This window comes from Manis pentadactyla, chromosome 3 (genome assembly GCF_030020395.1).
Source record: "Manis pentadactyla isolate mManPen7 chromosome 3, mManPen7.hap1, whole genome shotgun sequence".
Lineage (NCBI taxonomy): Eukaryota > Metazoa > Chordata > Mammalia > Pholidota > Manidae > Manis > Manis pentadactyla.
In genome coordinates, this window is record NC_080021.1 from 132,057,643 (window position 1) to 132,075,803 (window position 18,161).

General features: G+C 46.0%; 1 protein-coding gene across 2 annotated transcripts; it reads right to left on the bottom strand.

Moving 5' to 3' along the window:
- Positions 1–231: 231 nt before the first annotated feature.
- NFIL3 (nuclear factor, interleukin 3 regulated) lies at positions 232–13,107 on the bottom strand. 2 transcript variants are annotated; one of them, XM_036894652.2, is made up of 2 exons: positions 12,916–13,107; positions 232–2,093 (listed from the first exon to the last, which is right to left on the bottom strand). In XM_036894652.2, the coding sequence occupies exon 2, from the start codon at positions 1,915–1,917 to the stop codon at positions 529–531; it is 1,389 nt and encodes a 462-aa protein (XP_036750547.2). In that variant the 5' UTR covers positions 1,918–2,093; positions 12,916–13,107; the 3' UTR covers positions 232–528. The 2 variants fall into 2 exon arrangements, with proteins under 2 accessions (XP_036750547.2, XP_036750548.2); XM_036894653.2 differs by lacking the exon at positions 12,916–13,107 and adding an exon at positions 10,236–10,352.
- Positions 13,108–18,161: the final 5,054 nt, after the last annotated feature.

The following is an 18,161-nucleotide window of genomic DNA, read 5'->3' on the forward strand; positions in this document are numbered from 1 at the left end:
AATGTAGAGTAATTTAGTAAATTAGGCTCAAATGTAAGAAAATCCATTGTTATTTTTCCCTCTCTTTGAAAGTTTCCAAACTTCCTATAGCCTAAGCTGACCCAGAAGAAAACAAGTTATGTGCTCAACTTAAAAACTCCCCCAAATAAGTAAAATGCAGAATACCTTAATACCTGTTTTTGTAACTTAAACTTTTTCTTTTCCATAAAATCAGGTGCAATGGAGCAGAAGTTCTGTGCTTGTCACCAATCCTTTATTGAAACTGGTAACTTACATACTTTATAACAGAACAACAAAAATAATGTTCAAGATATACAGCCTTTGCGTGGACTATTCGACTATACACAGTGATAACACGATCTAATGTTCGTTAAGAATTTGTGCACAAAGAGACGCCCAACAGACAACATGTGAACATTACAGTGAAATGACATCACAGGTCCAGTGAAAATTCAGCCTAATACAAAACGTACTCAATCTATCGCAAATGACATCTTCCTAAGCGCCCACAGCTTTCTCAGTAGTAATTTACCCGGAGTCTGAAGCAGAGATCTGATGTGTGGCTATGAGTCTTTTTAGTGAAACCACCTCTGCAGAGAAGTTTGCTATCCCCTGCTTCAAAAACAAATTCTCTGGGTCAGAAACTTTATAGCCATTGTCTTTCATTTCAACCACTCCAGTTTTGAAACTACTCTGTGTCTTGCCATTAAGTTCTTTTTGATGCCAGTGTTCTGATTTGAGAGACCAATCTTGAATGTTCGTCACCTGTACTGAAAAAGGAGGCAGAGAAGAATGCACCATGTTCTGGGCGTTATGCTTCTCGAGTTCGAAATGTCTCTTAGATGTCATGTCAATAGGCGAGGAAAGTTTTTGCGTGGCATCAAAGTCATTGTCGTATGCTTCCACTTTAATCTGCATGGCCTTGCCTTTAATCCGAAGCTTGTGTGGCAAGGCAGAGGAGTTCACTTCGGGCACTTTCACCACAGTGGCGTGCCCGCGTTGGAGTTCAACAGGGGAGTGGATGGGGCCCTTGGGGACCTGCTGCTCGTCTTCCCCGTCAGAGGACTTCCCCACTGTGCCCTCATCGGTTTCTGACGTCCGAGGGGAGTTGCTGGAGGAGCGGGTGACCTGCAGCAGCGGGGGAGAGTGTGAGTAGCCAGGAAAGGAGCTGCCCACGTAGTTCTGATACACAGATGTGGGGTAGGTGCCCCGCTCATCTCTTGGCTCCCTGGCATAGCTCTCCAGCTCCATTGGCTCTTGCTTGATGACCTGGAACTTGCCTTCTGGACTTCTGCAGCCTCCCTGCGCAGGGCCTTCCTGTGAATGTTCCAGCGAGGATGCTTCTGAAACGTCAGACAGAGAGCTCTGCGGAGAGTGCTTAATCACAGAAATGCAGCTGCTCGCCACGATGGCGGGCTCGGGCTCATCCACAAAGGCGCTCACGCTGGACTTGGAAGTCTGGTAGTCTTGAAAGTACACAGCTGTAGAATTACTGAGTTTCTGAATCTCTTGTGCATAGGCTGTAGAGCTAATTAAACCAAACTTTAATTTTAGGGAAAGCAGTTCAGCTTTTAAAGTGGCATTTTCTTCTCCCAAAGCAATTAGTTTGTTCTCTAAAACCAGGTCATTCAGTCGACGCTTCTCACGAGACCTCTTGGCAGCTTCATTGTTTTTCCGCCTTTTTTCCCAGTACATGGCATCTTTCTTCTCATCGGGAATAAATTCCCGTTTCCTCCGACACGCTGAAGATTTGTTTTTCCCCACACTTCCCTCATTTAGAACCAGCTCTTCTCCTGTCGCCAAGTCTTCAGGGACTTCGGTTAAAGCAGAATTGAGCACCAACATCTTGTCCACACTGCTACCAGCCTCAAGAGATGCCTGTTCCTTCTTGATGGTCTGCATTTTTCTCAGCTGCATCAGAAACGACCTTAACCTGTATGTGCAGTGCAGGAGAACAAATTATTTTCCCAGGATTCTCAAATGCTTTGAAAACTGGGGGTTAACATCCATCAGTATTCATCCTTTGGTTCTCCTGTCAATAATGAATCTCTCCGGCTCCTCTTACTGAATGCAGTAGGAGTCTTCCAGGTTACCTGCAATACACGGAAAGAAAACAGTTATCCACTGGGTAAACATTTAGCACCAGTTATGTATAAAGAACTACAATGAGTATTTCAGCTACACAGTTTTGCACAAGATGTAGCTTTTTCCTTCACAGAGTTTGCAATCCTGAAAAGGACCCAAATACTTATACCCTAAAGCAAAGCTGCAGAAGACAAATCCCCAGTGAGACCTGTCAGCAGAGCAACATGTAATCCAGAAGAGGGAGAGCATGAACACATCTGCCCTGGGGGAGGAGCAGAGGAAGGCTGAGTCTCCGAAGCAGTGTGGGTCAGGGCACATGGAGATGGGGCACTACAGGGAGGGAACGACGGATTACCTCTGCCTGGTAGGTGTTTCAATAGTACTTGCATATTGTGGTGCTTCAGAATCATTTTAGATAACATTTACATCACTGCAAAGCAAACCAGCTTCCCTTTTAAAGGAACTTTTCCAAGAAAACTCCTTTAGTATCAGTAAACAAATTCGGCAATTATGTGGAATAAAGTGCAATCAGGGCTAAATTTTTATTACCATGAAAATGAAAATAAAAGCCACACAAACAACTGACATGTGGTTGTTTCAACATGACTGTTATGTGGGCACAAAACCTGTCTATCACACCCCTGACCACCTGGTGCCGCTTACTCCACCCGGGGCCTCAGCACACCTGAGAGGAAGGGATTCTCCTAAAAAAAGCTAACTCTTTGAAGCATGTGTGTTATGAGATTAGAAATTATTTTTTCCTGGCTCCTTCAAATTCACTGATCAAACATTCACTCAAGATTGAAGCACCCAAAGTGCCTTTTCCAATCCTGAAAATTCTGTCAAAATAGATTTCATTTATATAGTAGTTCTGGACTAAAAGCAATAGCTACTATTCAAAGGGATTTCCTTTTTAAGTACAGTGCAGTCTTGAAACTCAGTATTATTTTAAACTGAGAGAAGGTAATTATGGAAAGAATTTCTTTTCATTTTGCTAATTAGTTTCAAACAAAATAATAAAAGAACTAAAAAAATATGACCATCAACTAGTTTCCTTTTCCACTGATGAAATATTTATAATCTGAGTTTGGCTTGACATGAGATAATACATCTTATTAGGTTCCAATAACAATCGTCTCGAGGTGGGTTTTGGATCTAACAGGCTCTCTGCTAATTTTCTGGGAGCTGATACTTTCATAAAGGAGATGTGGCAAGACAACTAACTGTTCATTCAGCACTATGCATGTGGCACTTTATCCTGCCACATTAAAAAGATTAAATGCTTTTGTTTTACGTCACTCTTTCTTGTGCATAGTTTTCTAATGACTAATGAAGTTTAATTTTATCAACTGGAAAAGACTGCCAGCTTCTCATGCCTTTTCCAGAAGGAATAGAAGCAATGATGTAATAATTTCAGGATCATAAAGAATGAGGTTTCATATCACATTTTTGTCCATTAAACTGAGCTAACACGGAAACAGTGGGTTGCAATCTAGCAAAACCTGTTACTACTAATACGAAGTTTGTTTGTTTTTGATACTACAACTTCAGTGGGAAATGAAGGCGAGGAGTCTGCCTGGGCAGGCAGTGATGGTGTAGAAAGGGACTCTGGATTTCTGGTCTCCACTCAGTAAAACAACACTAAGTTTCTATATTTTCATGTAGGTTTCATCTTTTGACATGAAAACCCATTTTTCTTCTACGTATGGACAGGATTCTTCCCTCCTGTTAAGGATTCCCTAAATCAGTTACAGCACATGAGTGCTGGAGCAAAAACTAAGCATTCCAGCAGCCGAACAATTACAGGGATCTCCCCAAGGTGCCTTTCATGGCGCTTTCACACCAGGCCCTCTGGTACTACCGTCTTTTTATACATCACATAGTTTCCTGCACACTGTTATTCTGTGTATCAGATCCACCTGAGAATCTTTCCCATTTTTAAATTTGTCCCTTACTTTAAAAAAATTTACATGCCTGTCACATTTTGCCTCAGCTATAGGTTTTACAGTGATGCCTTTGAAATGCCCCTCATACTGCTTAGTTATTCTCTGTAAAATTTTCATCCTTTATACTATTTCCATCATTTCAAATCCGCATTGAGTCAGTTGGAGTTCCTTTAGCTTCCCGGTCCAAAGATCACATGCTCGTGAGTCTGGTGTGAGTGGGGGCCAAGCAGCCCCCTGCACACTGTGTGGAGAACATAATCCCATTCCAATTTAACGAAAATAGTCCGCTCGTCTTAGAATCCCCTTAACTCCTCTTGGTGTCTAAGTACTGTTCGCCCACCTCATCATCTCTAGAACTTTGTTGGTTCATTTAAAACCTGCAGAAAGTATAATTTCTTTGTAGTTAACCTTCCTCCTATTTGAATTTTACTACGTGTACTACAATCTGGGTTCTTCCCTCATCTGCAAATATTAACTGTCTCTCTGACTCCATTGGCAAATCACCACATACTATTTTAGGATATTTTCTGTAATATTATTCATCATCAAACAATTTTGCAGTGTTGAAAAGGGTTCAGTATGAGATAATGTAGAGGTGCTGATTTTGTACACGTGTACCTTCCTGCATGTTGGTGTGTATATTCAACTAGCCTGAAGACTACTTCAGAGGACTAAGTAATATATATGTATCCTCACAATGCACGGAACATTCTAGGTACTCCACATTTGATTGACAGTCACTCATTCACTGTATAGAAGAGTTTTGTGACCAAAAAAACCTTTCTGATACTTTAAAAAAATTTAATACTATGTGAATTCTAAAAAAGGTATTTTACATGTTAACAGTTTCTCTTATTCATTAATTGATTTATCACCCCACACATGGAGCACCTATGGTGTACAGACACAGATGGGTTGGTGGGGGCGGAGGGGCACCACCACATGGGGGCCCGGAGCACATATTGAGTAGTTTCTAGTACACTGTTGTGATAACAACGACAATCATATTAGATGCCATTTACCAAGCACTTACTATACGACATGCACTAAGACTGGCCTGTCTTCATTTCATTACGCTTACAGTAACCACTTTCAGATGGGAAATGCAGGCTAAGAGAAGTTAAGTGACTTGCCCAGTGTTACACAGCCTGGCAAGGTCCAGGTCCCAGTCCCTTTCCTCTACTGGTGCCCTCTGTTCTACTTGCAGAGGGCGCTCTGCCGAGTCTCCCTCCAACACCTCACTTGTCAGTTACTCTGGGGGCAGTAAGGTGCTACTAGATGCTGCCAGAACTTCTTTAAGGCAACAGAAGTAACATCTGGAACCTCCCTTCAGCTTTCTCAGAGCTGGTTTATGTCCTCAGAGTAGTCAATGAATTGAGAAAGCATTTCAAAATTTCATATCTCTGCTAAGACTTTAATCTCCTGACAATCCTATATACTAAAATAAAGGTAAAGAAAAAATTATAGCTATAGCTATAGGCATTGTCACCAGTTATTTTTTGGTAAAAAACCAAAATGTATCCATTTTCAGGGAAGGGTGGGCAGTTAAAACACAGAAAGACTAAGTGACTCTCCCAAGATCACACAGCACTGAAGGAGGCCCCAGGATCTATTCATGTTCCTCAAGCAGGAGCTTAAGTGGAATGCAGAGGTAGTTTACAATGCCTTCTAAAAACATCACTATTTATGCTCACCTAATGACTTTATTTCAAATCCTAATGTTTCCCCTTAATGACTGGCTTCCCCAGCCTCTGCCTCCGGTTTTCAGCTACAGCTCTGCTGTATCAGTCACACTGAAGTTTCCTTTCTGGTGAGTAACTGACATGAAATGCCAGTTCTGTGATGTTGGTCTGCTCAGCTTCATCACACCCATTAGGTAATATGGCTATTTCTTAAAAACACACATAAAAAGAGAAATTTCGGAGCTGGAGTCATCACATTCCAGTGGACTTATTTACCCCCACCGCCTCGGGCTGGGCAGTCACTAACACTTTCTCTACAGGCTGGAGTTGTTTCCCAACCTTGTTTTACAGTCTACCTAAGTCAGAAGACCTGAATACCGTTTTAAGATTAAAATTTGGTTTAGAAAATTCTCTAAAAGAATAAAACTTTACAACATAAATTCTAGACCAAATTTCCCATTGAGGAGTGACCGCATTACTTATGTTTACAATGACAGGCCTGTTGCTTCCCTGGCCTCTAACGCATCTCTCAGAGGAATAATGCTTGACAATTCAAGCTCTACAAAACAAGAAAAGAAACATTTTGCTCCAAGAATCTAAAATCTTGCTAATAGTTTAGACATTAAAATCTACCGTGAGAAAATTTTGTTATTAATTATCTCTTTAAAGCATAAGTCTTATTGCAAATTGCTTCTATTATGTATTCTGATTTTACAATTCTGTCAACATATGAAATGAGAGCATCAATGACTTGGGAGCATTTCTGTAGAACTATCTCATTTTTCCTCTAGTCTCTGGATGTGCCACTTATTTCTTCAGAGGTATAGTACAGACACCATTAAAGGAGAAAAAAAAATCCTCTTTGTTAAACTGTTAACCATCTTTCCACTAAGTGGTCAGTTGCTTGTTTTGAGATAAGTGCCATTTTAGTGGGAAAAAAAGTTAATTAATCCACAGTTCTTTAAACTGCTAACAGGAGCAAAATGTTAACCTAGGTTTTTTTCCTGTGGGTAAAACCCACAACATGATTGTTTTCATAAAATGCTTTACTTCTTTTCATGAATAAAAATAAAATCTGGTATTTAAAGAGACATAAACTAGGAAAAGAATACACATGTGTACTCAAGTGTTGGAGAGTGGAGGGATGAAAACATTCAGGAAATACTGAAGGTGCAACAGAATTTTCTAATTAGGCTGAAAAATAAAAGGCTTTTAAAATTAAAACTAAGCTAAAGCTCTCAAAGTGCCAGTGAAGTGCCTCCCATTCATAATTTAATTCTATTCTCTCTCTGGTAACATAGACTTTAACCCTAAAGTCAAAGAGAAATGTGTACTTGATGAAGAGAGCAACGCACACATAAACAGACTTTCACACTTTGCCAAAAACTCTCCTACCATAGCAACAAATTGACCTACTTTTTCCATTTGGGTACATCTGTAAATAAGTATGTCAAAACTTGATGGAGCTTGATACATGAAAATATTTCAAGCCTCTTGCTCTCTTATCCTCAACAAAGAACTACTTGACTAGTAGCTTTAAAGTTACTAAATAGGATGACAAAATTACATTTTATTATAGCACTGACACAATTTAAGGAATTGAAATATGAATTGGTATAACTTGACATTTTTTTAATGAAAGAGACCAGTGTTTATAACCTAGTGGACAATGACAATATTCTGAAGATTGCGCAGAGTAAGCACATAGATGCTAATGCATACAAAACAACTGCTTGGCTTGAGAAATAAAGACAAAACCACCCTCACTAAAGAGGGAGAGGAATTTGGGGAGGGCTGGAAGAGTAATGCATTTTAAAAAATCTGCAGTCTCTTCAAAATAGGGACTATTGGTTTTCTTGAAACTTTCAAAAAAACCAGTCTAGCAACTAACCTAATATTGTAAGGGTCACCAATGGTCACAAAGTAACCCTGATACAGGAAATTCTGCCCTGGGTCAGTAATACCAAAACACATGCAACATGGAGTGAAGATGGCAAAATGGTGTGGGTGCAGTGGCTGGGTGGGGAAAGGATATGGTAGGGAAAGTTCCTGAGTGTGTGTAATTACACCAAAGAATCATTCTAATTCTCCTCAGCTTGGCTTTTTAATTTCTTTTTAATTTTGTTTTCTTTCCTAGTGAGCAGTGATTACAAATGTCGTTCACTTTATTATGTGCCTTATGAATAGGACAGATTTTTAAAAATGTTTTAGTATTTATTTGAAGGCTACTTAATTGCATTTTAAGATCCCTAAAAAGTTAATGAATAAGAGACACCATGTTCTGATAACTAAAAGGCTTTTTAAACATCATTCTGATTCCAATGAAACTAAGCCCTCAAAGCACAGATTACTAGTAAATCCCTACTAAACTTTCTTATCATAAAAACAAGCTTAAGCTCTCTAATTAAAATCACACGAGAAACAGAATTATTTTTTAACTACAGGAAAGTTATTTGCAAAGAAACTTGAGAGGTAATTGGGGGTGATGGTAACACAAATTCATTTTGAAACTGAAAAACTCTTATGTAATGTCTGTGATCAAAGGTCAGCTCTTTCGACATTCTTCTACAAGCCCGATCTGGATAAAAATCAACTCAAATATAATTCAGAAAAAATAACAGGATATCAAACAATGTGTTAATCCTGTGAAATACAGGCATACCTTACAAAAACAAGAAGTGAATATGAAAGGAAACTTCAATTACATTGTTTCTGTCATAGTTGGAATTGAATCCCAAGTGTGCTCTCATTCCTCAATACAAATTAAAAATAAACACCTTTTAACAGCATCAATGCCATCTGGATTACAATGGAAATAATGAAGTATGTGTGATTTTAGCTCGGGTAAAAATAAAGCCTAGGCAATATGACGGTGCCTTTCCATCCATGCTGCAATCACACGTCTCGGAACGGACTCCACGGACCAGGGCAAGGTCAACTAGAAATATCCACTCAGTTGGTGAGTCAGGCACATTGCTCAACCTGGGAAAGGACTCTAAACAAAGAGTTTTTAATTTTCAGGCTGTTGCATCACAGTGATGTTATAATTGCACTTTGCAAAGATAAGCCTTTAGCACAGAAAGGAAATTGCTTCAAAAACTACAGTCAGCTCACGCTCACACTTAGGGAAGGGAGAGAGACAAAGGGGTTACCAGTACAGCTCCCCATCCTGTTTTCAGGCTTGTGGCCTGGGCTGCTAACCCCTTATCTGTAAAGTGGGGATGATAACAGAACATCACCCTGATGACAACAGTTATCACCCCAGTACAGTGCCTGGCACATGCAGGGTAAGTGTTCAGTAAACAACCTTTTAATCAACAAGTATTAGTTCTAGGCCTTTTCAGCCTCCTGATTCTCAGGAAAACATTGCCCTAGGTGGCAAGGAAATGGGCTAACCAGAGAAATACTCTGTATTAGTCAAAAGGGCTCAGCTTTGCGGTTTCATGGGCATGTCCCTAGTTTTCAACCCAGTAGGCCACATACACTGGCTCCCAGATACCTCACCTGTAGGGTCTAATCAGCCTCTGCTGATCTTAGACCACAGAACTTAGGTTCAGAGGTTATCCAGGCCAAGGAAGACCCTCACAGAGAGGTCAAGGGAACTGGAGAAAACCAAGCTGTTTGTCACTTTTTACATCCTTCTTGCTGCCATCCACTCACCCCTGTGCTCCTTCAAACAGATTCCCCCAAAACATTAACCCAGTGCCTCAGAAATTTGAGGTTCAGCCATTCTATCAAGAATTCCCTTCAAACTTAAAATTACCACTGAACATATGGCCAACCGTTTTGGGGGAGAAAAAAATCATTTCGGAACAAAAAGTATTTCAAGAAGGATCTTTAATAATAGGCTTAATTCAAACTTTAATCCCTACTATCATCCGACAGAGATTTAGGTAGAGAAAAATGAAGGCGACTACCTTCATTAAAAAAAAAACCAACCACCTGGTTCCTGGTCAACGATACAGGAAACATTTTCCGAGCTCCTCACAGCTGCTCGGATTTTCCTCCCTCAGTTCACCCTGGCAGCCCCCACGACCCCAGTCTGGGGCCTGGCCCGGGCTCTTCTGAGCAAGTTTTTCTGAGCCTGGGTCCTTCCTAACTCCTGCCCCTGAAACTCCAAAGAGGTTGTGGTTGGGACAAGGGTGTAAAATATGATTCCACAGAAGCCAACTTTTCAACTGCGTTGAGGAACCTTCACAGAACATCTGTAACGTCGCCCCAAAGTCCCTGCGATTTATGGCATGAGCGACCTCTGGAGTCCTTACCCCAGGATAATGACCGCGACCTCAGGAGTCCTTATCCCAGGGTGAAAGCACTGTTGGCTTACAGCACGACCGCGGTGTCGCCGTGGGTGACTGGATTTTTATTTTATTTTGAACTCCGGGGATTCAACTTCTCCCCACTGTAGCCTTTGACCACGTAAAAAATGATCAAAAAACAAAACAAAAAACCCAGCGACTCTGACTAGCCAGTCAAGCAAGGGCACTCCGTTCCATCCCCATCAATACTGGAGCGCCCCCACCTTCAATTTCTGCGGTCTGCTGACATTTGGAGGTTTTCTTAGGTCTTTTTCACTTCGCGAATCAAGAAGTACGAAGCTCCCCAGTACCACGATGCCTCCCAGAACAAAGGTGTCTGCAGGGCTCGGGAGCTCACTGTGAGAAAGGCAGGGGCAGGCCCTGGAGGGGCCGGAGGGGCGCGGGCGGCGGGGCACCGAGGCTGAGCCGGCCCAGCTGCCCTCTCACCGCGGCGGGGCCAGCTCCCCTCCAGCTCCCGCCCTGCTGCCCTTACTCCCTCCCTCCGCCGGGGAACGCTGGGCGCACCAGTATTCCCCGGCTCCAGGCCGTCCCTCCGCGCGCCCCGCGCCGCGCCTCCGCGGGACCCGCCCCCGCCGGGTGGGCGGCGCAGCGGAGCCTCGCAGCCGCCAGGACCCCCGCGCCAGAACAAAGGAATGCGGGGAGGGGGCGAGGAGCACAGGCCGCCATGCAGTCCCGGCCCAAGAGCCGCCCAGGGCGCTCCTCGGGCCCAACCCGAGGCCCGCGCCGGATCACCCCCCGCCCCCCATCCCCCACCGGCCCTCGGGAGGAAAGGGGCGCGCCACTGGAGGTCACGATCGGAAGGTGGCGCTATGCGGCCCCCTGCAGGAGCCGGGCGCCAGGCCCGAGGTCCAAAGTAGATCAGGGTCTGACAACGGGGGCCCTAGAGCAGTATCAGCTTCTTGGAAAGCGACTGCAATTATTTGGGGTAATATAATTTGTTCCAGAGGGGAATCTCTATAATACGCCCACCCACCCCAAACCCCCCAAAAAAACCCAACCCTGCACTTTATTTAAATGTTACGTTAGGGGGAAAAAATCTGACATATACACACCGTTAGATGATAGATAGATAGATAGATAGATGATAGATCGATCTATAGATGTGTGTGTGTGTGTGTGTGTGTGTGTGTGTGTGTGTGTGTATTTTCACACACAAGTACACTACGTGTAAGAGTCCAGGAAGAAATGTAAAATCTGGGTACACTGTATATTCACATATTCTCACATCAATAAAACTAGGGCATCCATACCAAAACATATTCTCCTAATCTATTATCTGTTTCCCATAAATCATACCTGTTCTGGAGAAAAAAATACGACGTGAAACAAATACTGTGATCTCATTCACTGTTGTTATTTACAAAAGCCAAGAGCAGAAGACACCTGGCCATCCCCCGCTGTTCTCAGCGAACAGCACTTTCCTAAAGTGTCCTTTACAAAGATAAATGGGAGTCAGCATCCAGCAGATCACAGCTCTGCGAAATGCCTTCCTAAAAATACAATCTTATCAAAGGTCTCCGAAGGCGTGGAGTTAAAACTACAGCAAATAGCCTTGAACTTGTATTTGCACACAGCCCTGGAGAAAACACCAAAAATAGCGCTGCGAGGCCACAATTGTTAAAATGTGAGAGTTAGAGCTAAATTTAGAAGAAAGCACATTTCATTTAGGGCAAAAGACAAACATTCGGCCGCAGGAGCAAACTCGGTCGCTTACCCGGTTGTCTACTTTCCTTTTTAAAATATCCTTTTAAAAAAAAACTGTTACAGTGACATTTTAAAGGCTGAGGCTGTCCTACTTTCTTTGTAGCAAGATTATAAAATCACGTAATTAGCTCCCTCTTCCTATGCTCACTGCCAGCAAATTGGGCAGTTACATAATGCAACATTTCCAGGAAACTCTTCTGTGATCTGTCTTGTCGTGTCTGAAGCAGCAATGACAAGGTGAGAAACAGGGCTGATCGAATGGAATGCATAAAATTAGGAAGGTGGGGAGGTAAACGTCACAATGGTTTGCCCAGCTTTAAAAATAATAGCTCAGAACACCAAAGGGGCGAACCCTGCTAATTAATATCCAAGATGAGAATTCAACCCGAGGAAGTCTTCCTTTCATGTTTTGTAGGAGTGTTTAAAAACGTATCTTTTTTTATCTGGGACGTGGTATAGATGGAACGATCTACAATCCGACGCTGCGCTAAAATTACCAAATCATTGCACACGTAGGCGTACATTCCCACATCGGCCCGTAATCCTTGCCAATGTTTCACCGTGGGCAGATTATGCAATTGTACGCAAGGACAAATCCCACAGCCTTCCCGAGCGCTGCTAAAACACGCTGACGACAAACAGGGTGGATGGAAAACCTCTGAGCAGACACAAACAAGCGCGGCAAAGGCATTCTCTGAATGCCGTCACCGCTCGCGCTACCAACGCGGTCTCAACGAAAAACCCAAGACTACTCCCCATTACTCAGCCCCTCGCTCCCGCCCCGGCCCCGCAGCAGGGACCAGAAAAGAAGGCGAGTTGCCCTTGCCGCTCGAGATGGCTCAGCCTCCCCGGCGCGCTTCTCTACCAAAACATCAATTTTCCTGAAATCAGGAGACATTATGCAACACCAGTGGGGGAGCGCAAGCCAGCCCGACTACGTGCCGGCGCGAGAGCGCTGCAATCAAAGCAGCCACCTTAAGGTGGCGAGTCCCCTCCTGACAAGGCAGCAAAAGTTTATGTAACCAAAGCCCCGAGCACACTCGCCGCTGCCGGCCAGCCCAGCGCGCAGCCAGCCACCCCCGCGCTCCGCGCCCGCCGGCCGCGCGCCCCGGGAGCGGGCGGGGAGCGGGGCGCCGGGCGCGAGGCGCGGGCCGGGCCGGCGGTGGGCGGAGCGCTTACCGTGTTCCTGCTCGCGGGTCGGCGGGGAGAAAGAGCGGGCGGCTGAAAGCGGGCCTGGCGGCGCTCGGAGCTCGGCTCAGCTCGGCCGGCACTCCGGGGCGGCGGCGGGAGGGAGCGGCGCAGGAGGCGGGCGGCGCGCCGGGTCCGCGGGCGCCGTGGCCGCGCGGGGAGATGTGTGTTAGTAGGTCAGTTCCGAGCGCCGCGCTACGTCGCCGCCCGCCAGCCCCGCCGTGACGGGCGGCCACGGCCCCAATCGCCGCGCCCGCACCCGCCCCCCGTCCGCCGCCAATGGCCGAGGCCGGAGGGGGAGGGCTCTCTTCGGCCCCGCCCTCTCGCTCCCCCACCCGCGCGCCGCCGGCTGCCCGAGTCCCTTCCCGGCCGCGGCCGCCGCCCGAGCGCCGGAGGACCCGCGTCTGCGCCCCGCGTCGGCTCTACAGGACGCTGCGGCCGGCGTAGCCGCCTCGCCCGCGGCCCCAGGCCCCCGCCCTCCCCGTCCCGCCCGCAACACTGCCTTCGCCCTTCGGGTGGCCGCAGTGCCTCTACGAGCCCGGCGCCCCTCGCTCACTCGCAGGGGCGCTTTCTGCCTCCCCGAGCGCGCAGGGGCCAGGATACCTGTTGCCGACCGAGTCCCGGCAAGGACCGTGGGCTGCGGCGACCGGGCGTGGCAGGGACCTCCGCCTGCCCCTCCCCTTCCCCTCCCCCTCCCGGGAGGACCCCTCCTCCCTGGGGTGAGCGAGAGAGGAGGCGGGGGGCTGGGGTGGAGGGCGCTGGCGAGCTGCCAGCTCACGCGCGGGCAGCGATGGGAGCGGGTGGCCGCGGAGGGAGGAGGGCGCGGCGGGTGGGAGCTCGTGGTGCCGCTGGGGCAGCGCTTACACTGCCCCCCGCGCCTCTCGGGAAAGCGTGACGGCCGGGAGCCGGGGAGGGGGGAGCGCGGCGCCCAAACACCGCCCCCTGCACAGTTAGGGCGAAGATGACGGCTGCAAAGTTGTTGCGTAACGAGGCTGGGAAATGAGGCGCGCCAAGGCCCCTCTGCCCCCCGCCATGCGGAGAGGTGGCCGCCGCGGGTGCGGGACTGCGGGCCGGGCGCGCCTCTTGCCTGTGCTGCTGGGGCTGGGGACGTCCGCGAAGGGTTTCTTCCGGTGATCTTGGAGCTAGAAGCTCGGTGGTGTCGTATCCGCCCCTAACTGGATGCAGTTTCTTCACCCCTAAACTCCCGGGCGACGTAAAGAAATGGAAGAAAGGGCACCTCGCGGCGAGTTCTTAAGTCATCGCGCTGAAGACTGTGAAGGCACGTGGCACACAGGGCGCATTACAGATACACAGGGGCCGCGCCTGCCTGGCGCAGGGAGCCATGTTCCTGACAGTGACGCACAGACTTGCCCAAGTAGGGAATGTGGCAGGTGGGGAAAGGCCTCCCGGTCTGCCCGGACAATGCAGAGCCATACTGTATGCCTTCCTTGACTTTCCACTTCTTTTTCCTATGATAAGAATACACATTTTTAGTAAAAAAATTTTGAATACCAAACACCAAAGTGAAGATCCCCCAGCTACCTTTGCCAGGGTATGTCACGGACAGAAAACCTGCTTGCTAGGTTTGTCTCTTTCCTCCTTCCCCATTATCACATTACACAGAAGCACCCAAAGAGTGATGGTTGAAAGTGTATATCATGTATCAGTTGGGGTTTAGGAACTCCTCACTTTTCAAACTGTTCTCCAAGAACAATGTTGTGATTCAGCACACACACACTTGTTCACAGTTCATTTGGTAAAGTGTAGATTTGCCAACAAGGCCCTGACAACTTAGACATACAATATGGGTCCCCAAATCCACCAATTCAAGATGCTTAACAATCCCTGAAACATATATTCCCAAGAAACTTATATTCGCTGTTGAAAATGAACCCTGACTTTTGTTTATGATTTCCCCTTTTTCATTTTTACCAATACATTTCCTTTTTTCCAAACCCTTACAATGGGCATGATAGCTCTAGACCAAATCACATCCATAGGTCAGTGACCCATTCAGTGTTAGAAATGTGGCTGGCTAGTTCCTAGAAATTCAGAGCCACCCTTCATAATCACCTCCCTGCACCTACATGTTCTCCACATTGCTCTGATTTTTGAACAATTTAATATAATTCCAAAGCTGTTGTAGTAAATGCTTTTATAGATGAACAATTTGAAATTTAAGAAAGGTCAAATGCTTGGAGTCCCCCCAAGACAGCCCGAGTGGAGGAGTTTTTTGAACGTGGAACCTGGCTCTTCATGCTGAATTTTGAAGCCTGATACTCCTCTCATTACTTGAAGGTATCCCAAATTGTGCCTGTATCATATTTGTGCATCGTTTTTTTGTTACCATCTTACTTGGAAATCAGATGAAGTGTAAAAGATGTCTGCGATACCCGCTTAGAAAATAACTCTTTGGCTCCTCCTGGTGATTAGGAAACCACTGAGCAATAAGATGAAGGATCTGTCCCCATTGCCCAAGAGGGGATGTGTCCAGCAGGCTATCTAGAGCATTCACATAGGCAAGCATTTGCTGATTAACACAAGTAAATGGAGCATAAAACCTAAGACATTAGGAACAAATTACTGGGGGTGGGGAGGCTTCCAGGAATCCATCCTTGCTTGACTAGAGAGCAGGGCTGAGACCCAGGTCCCTCGGGGAGAGGAAGAGGATTCTGGCTGAAGCATTAAGTCTGGACAACCTTACTGTCAGTCCCTCTCCGTGCCTGGGAGCTTGGTGAGGAAGGAGGAGGCAGAACCACCGGCAGATGATGATCCACCACATTTGGCCTCCCCTACTTACACACCAACATGCCCTCTCAGCAAATACGAGGACTCTAACTTCAGAGCTGAACGCCTAAGGATGTGGCCTCTCCTACCTGAGAAGGGACGAGTCCTGTAAGTACAGAATATTTCCAGCTAGAAAATACTCAAGAGGCCATGTGTACCCAGAGCTCATAACCCTGGGTCTTTTCAGGCAGCCGTGGCTGCAAACTCAGATACCTAATGAGAGCTCAGGTTAGCTGCTTGTGGCTATGGCAGAGAGGGAGAACATGCCCCACTGAAAGGAGACTGCCCTTTTGCTCTGTGGGATGGTTGCAGCACAGGACACACAGGGGTCCAAGACTCCAGTTTGTCAAAAAAAAGTTGACATTCTAATGTTTTTGGTAAAATATCCTGCTTTCCCAGGGTTGGTAGACAATCTCTTAGAAAAGACCCCCTGCCTAACTAAGCTGGAGGTCAGACAGTCTGTGTCCTCTGGCAGAAGAGTTCTGCAGAGATGCCGCAGGGAGAGGAAGCAGCCACCCAGACCAGTCAGCTCTGCCTTATCTGCCCTAAATGTTGGCTTCTGGGTTGCTTTGTAGAAAACTTCCCATAGCTGAAGACCCTTTGGTGGCCAGTGGGGCCCCACCATCAGCATCAGTGGTCCTGTGTCCAGGGCCACTATCTTTGCACAGTGCTGTGCTCTTGTGTCCATTTTTAAGACACGATGAACAGAAGGTAAAACAATTTCTAGGAATTCACAGGTAACAGTTTTGTTTTCAGGTTGAGGCTTTAAAATGTGAGTTAGTGGGGCAGCACGGAGGCAGCTGGCACCCATGGGAGGCCTGCCCACACCCATCAGTATGCGATTAATGCGGATATTTTGGCTTTGACCTAATGAGTCACTGAGTGTTTGGGCAGGACTTCCTGGAACAGCATTTCTTTCTTCTACTCTTGTGCTTTGTTTTATCTGCATGCTTTATGCCACCTCTAGTCATTAGGCTTGCTTCTTTCCTGCACCTGCTCATCTCATTCTACTTTTGTTTTTTATATTTTTTTGGTACTTTTTTGTATTTTGTCCCTTGACTTATTCAATTCACTCTTAGTTTTGTCTTTATCCTTTTCTCAGCCATCAAACCCTCATTACTTTTGTGGGTTCTTTCCTCTACCAAAAGTCCACTTCCCCTTCCCTCCAGCCCCATCCTATCCCAGCCACAAACCAGACGTCGTGAGTGTTTGAGGTCTTCCCCACCCAGCAGAGCAGTCCCCCAGCTTCTGCGTGCACTTCCATCGGCAGGAGTTAGAAGTTCCATTAGCATGCTCAGCCTTGTTCTTCAAAACTATAGTTTTTGTGGGAAATTGGGTAATAGAAGATGGTCAAATAACACTCCAGAAGCACAGGCTTTAAGGCATGGGAAGTCAAAATGTTTCCTATTAAACTGGTCTTGCTCAAGCTAAGAAATTAGATTTCTATACCGACTACATGATTTCCACCGACAAAAGCAGCTGATGGACTGAATACATTTGAAAGCATTTCTAAAAGATGCGGGGAAAACTGCAGGAAAAGGTGATTTTGCAAAAGAAGAGACAATGTTGCAAATTTGCTCTTGCAAAAACAGAAACATGTCTTTAAATTCAGCTGCCACAGATGGCATTCATGTCAGTTAGTATTTTTTTGTTCATTCAGATTAAATTATGTATGGGGGTAAAGGTGTCAAAATAGAGGAAACTAACAAGAAGGGAGAGGAAACTAATAAGAAGGGAGGGTGAGAAATGAAGAATGCACTAAATGGTCAAGCCATGGGAAGCAGCTAATTGTGTTTATTGCACAACCTCCAGTGATGGAGCAAGCATTGTGACAGCAGTTCACTGGCCACGGACACAGCAGGGTTAAGAGTGTGTGAAATACAAAATTGTGAAACCTGTTCTAACAAAAATCACTTTACTGAGAATAAGGTATGACACGTCCACGTTGCAATGCAGCCTCAGTCACTGAGGCAAGCCTTATCTAAACATTTCTGTAATGTCATGTGCAGAGGAGAGCCTGGAAGGAGCTGTGGCTACAACTCAGGAGGCTGGGGTTCTAGTGCATTCCTTACGCTGGACTCACTAAAGGAATTGTTTAATCTCTGAGCCTCATTCCTTCACATGCAGCCTGACAGAGCTGAACGGCACTCTGCAACTCCCCTCCTGACATTGCTGTAGGGCCAGAGCGCAGGGTGCAGAAAGGAGAACCTCAGATGTGGCATCGCAGAGAGGCAGCTCCAGGTTAATGCTGGCTTGCACCCAACCTTCACTTTGGCCAACTGCAACCTGCACAAGAGGATATTACACTGTGCAACACACACTGAAGGATTTAGAGACAAAAGTGATCTCCTAGAGGTGTGGTGCGTTTCAGCAGGAGATTAAAATGAATGCTATCAGTTTGGTAAATGCTCTAAGAAGCCCGGAAATTGTGTGCTTGACCACATTTCTGG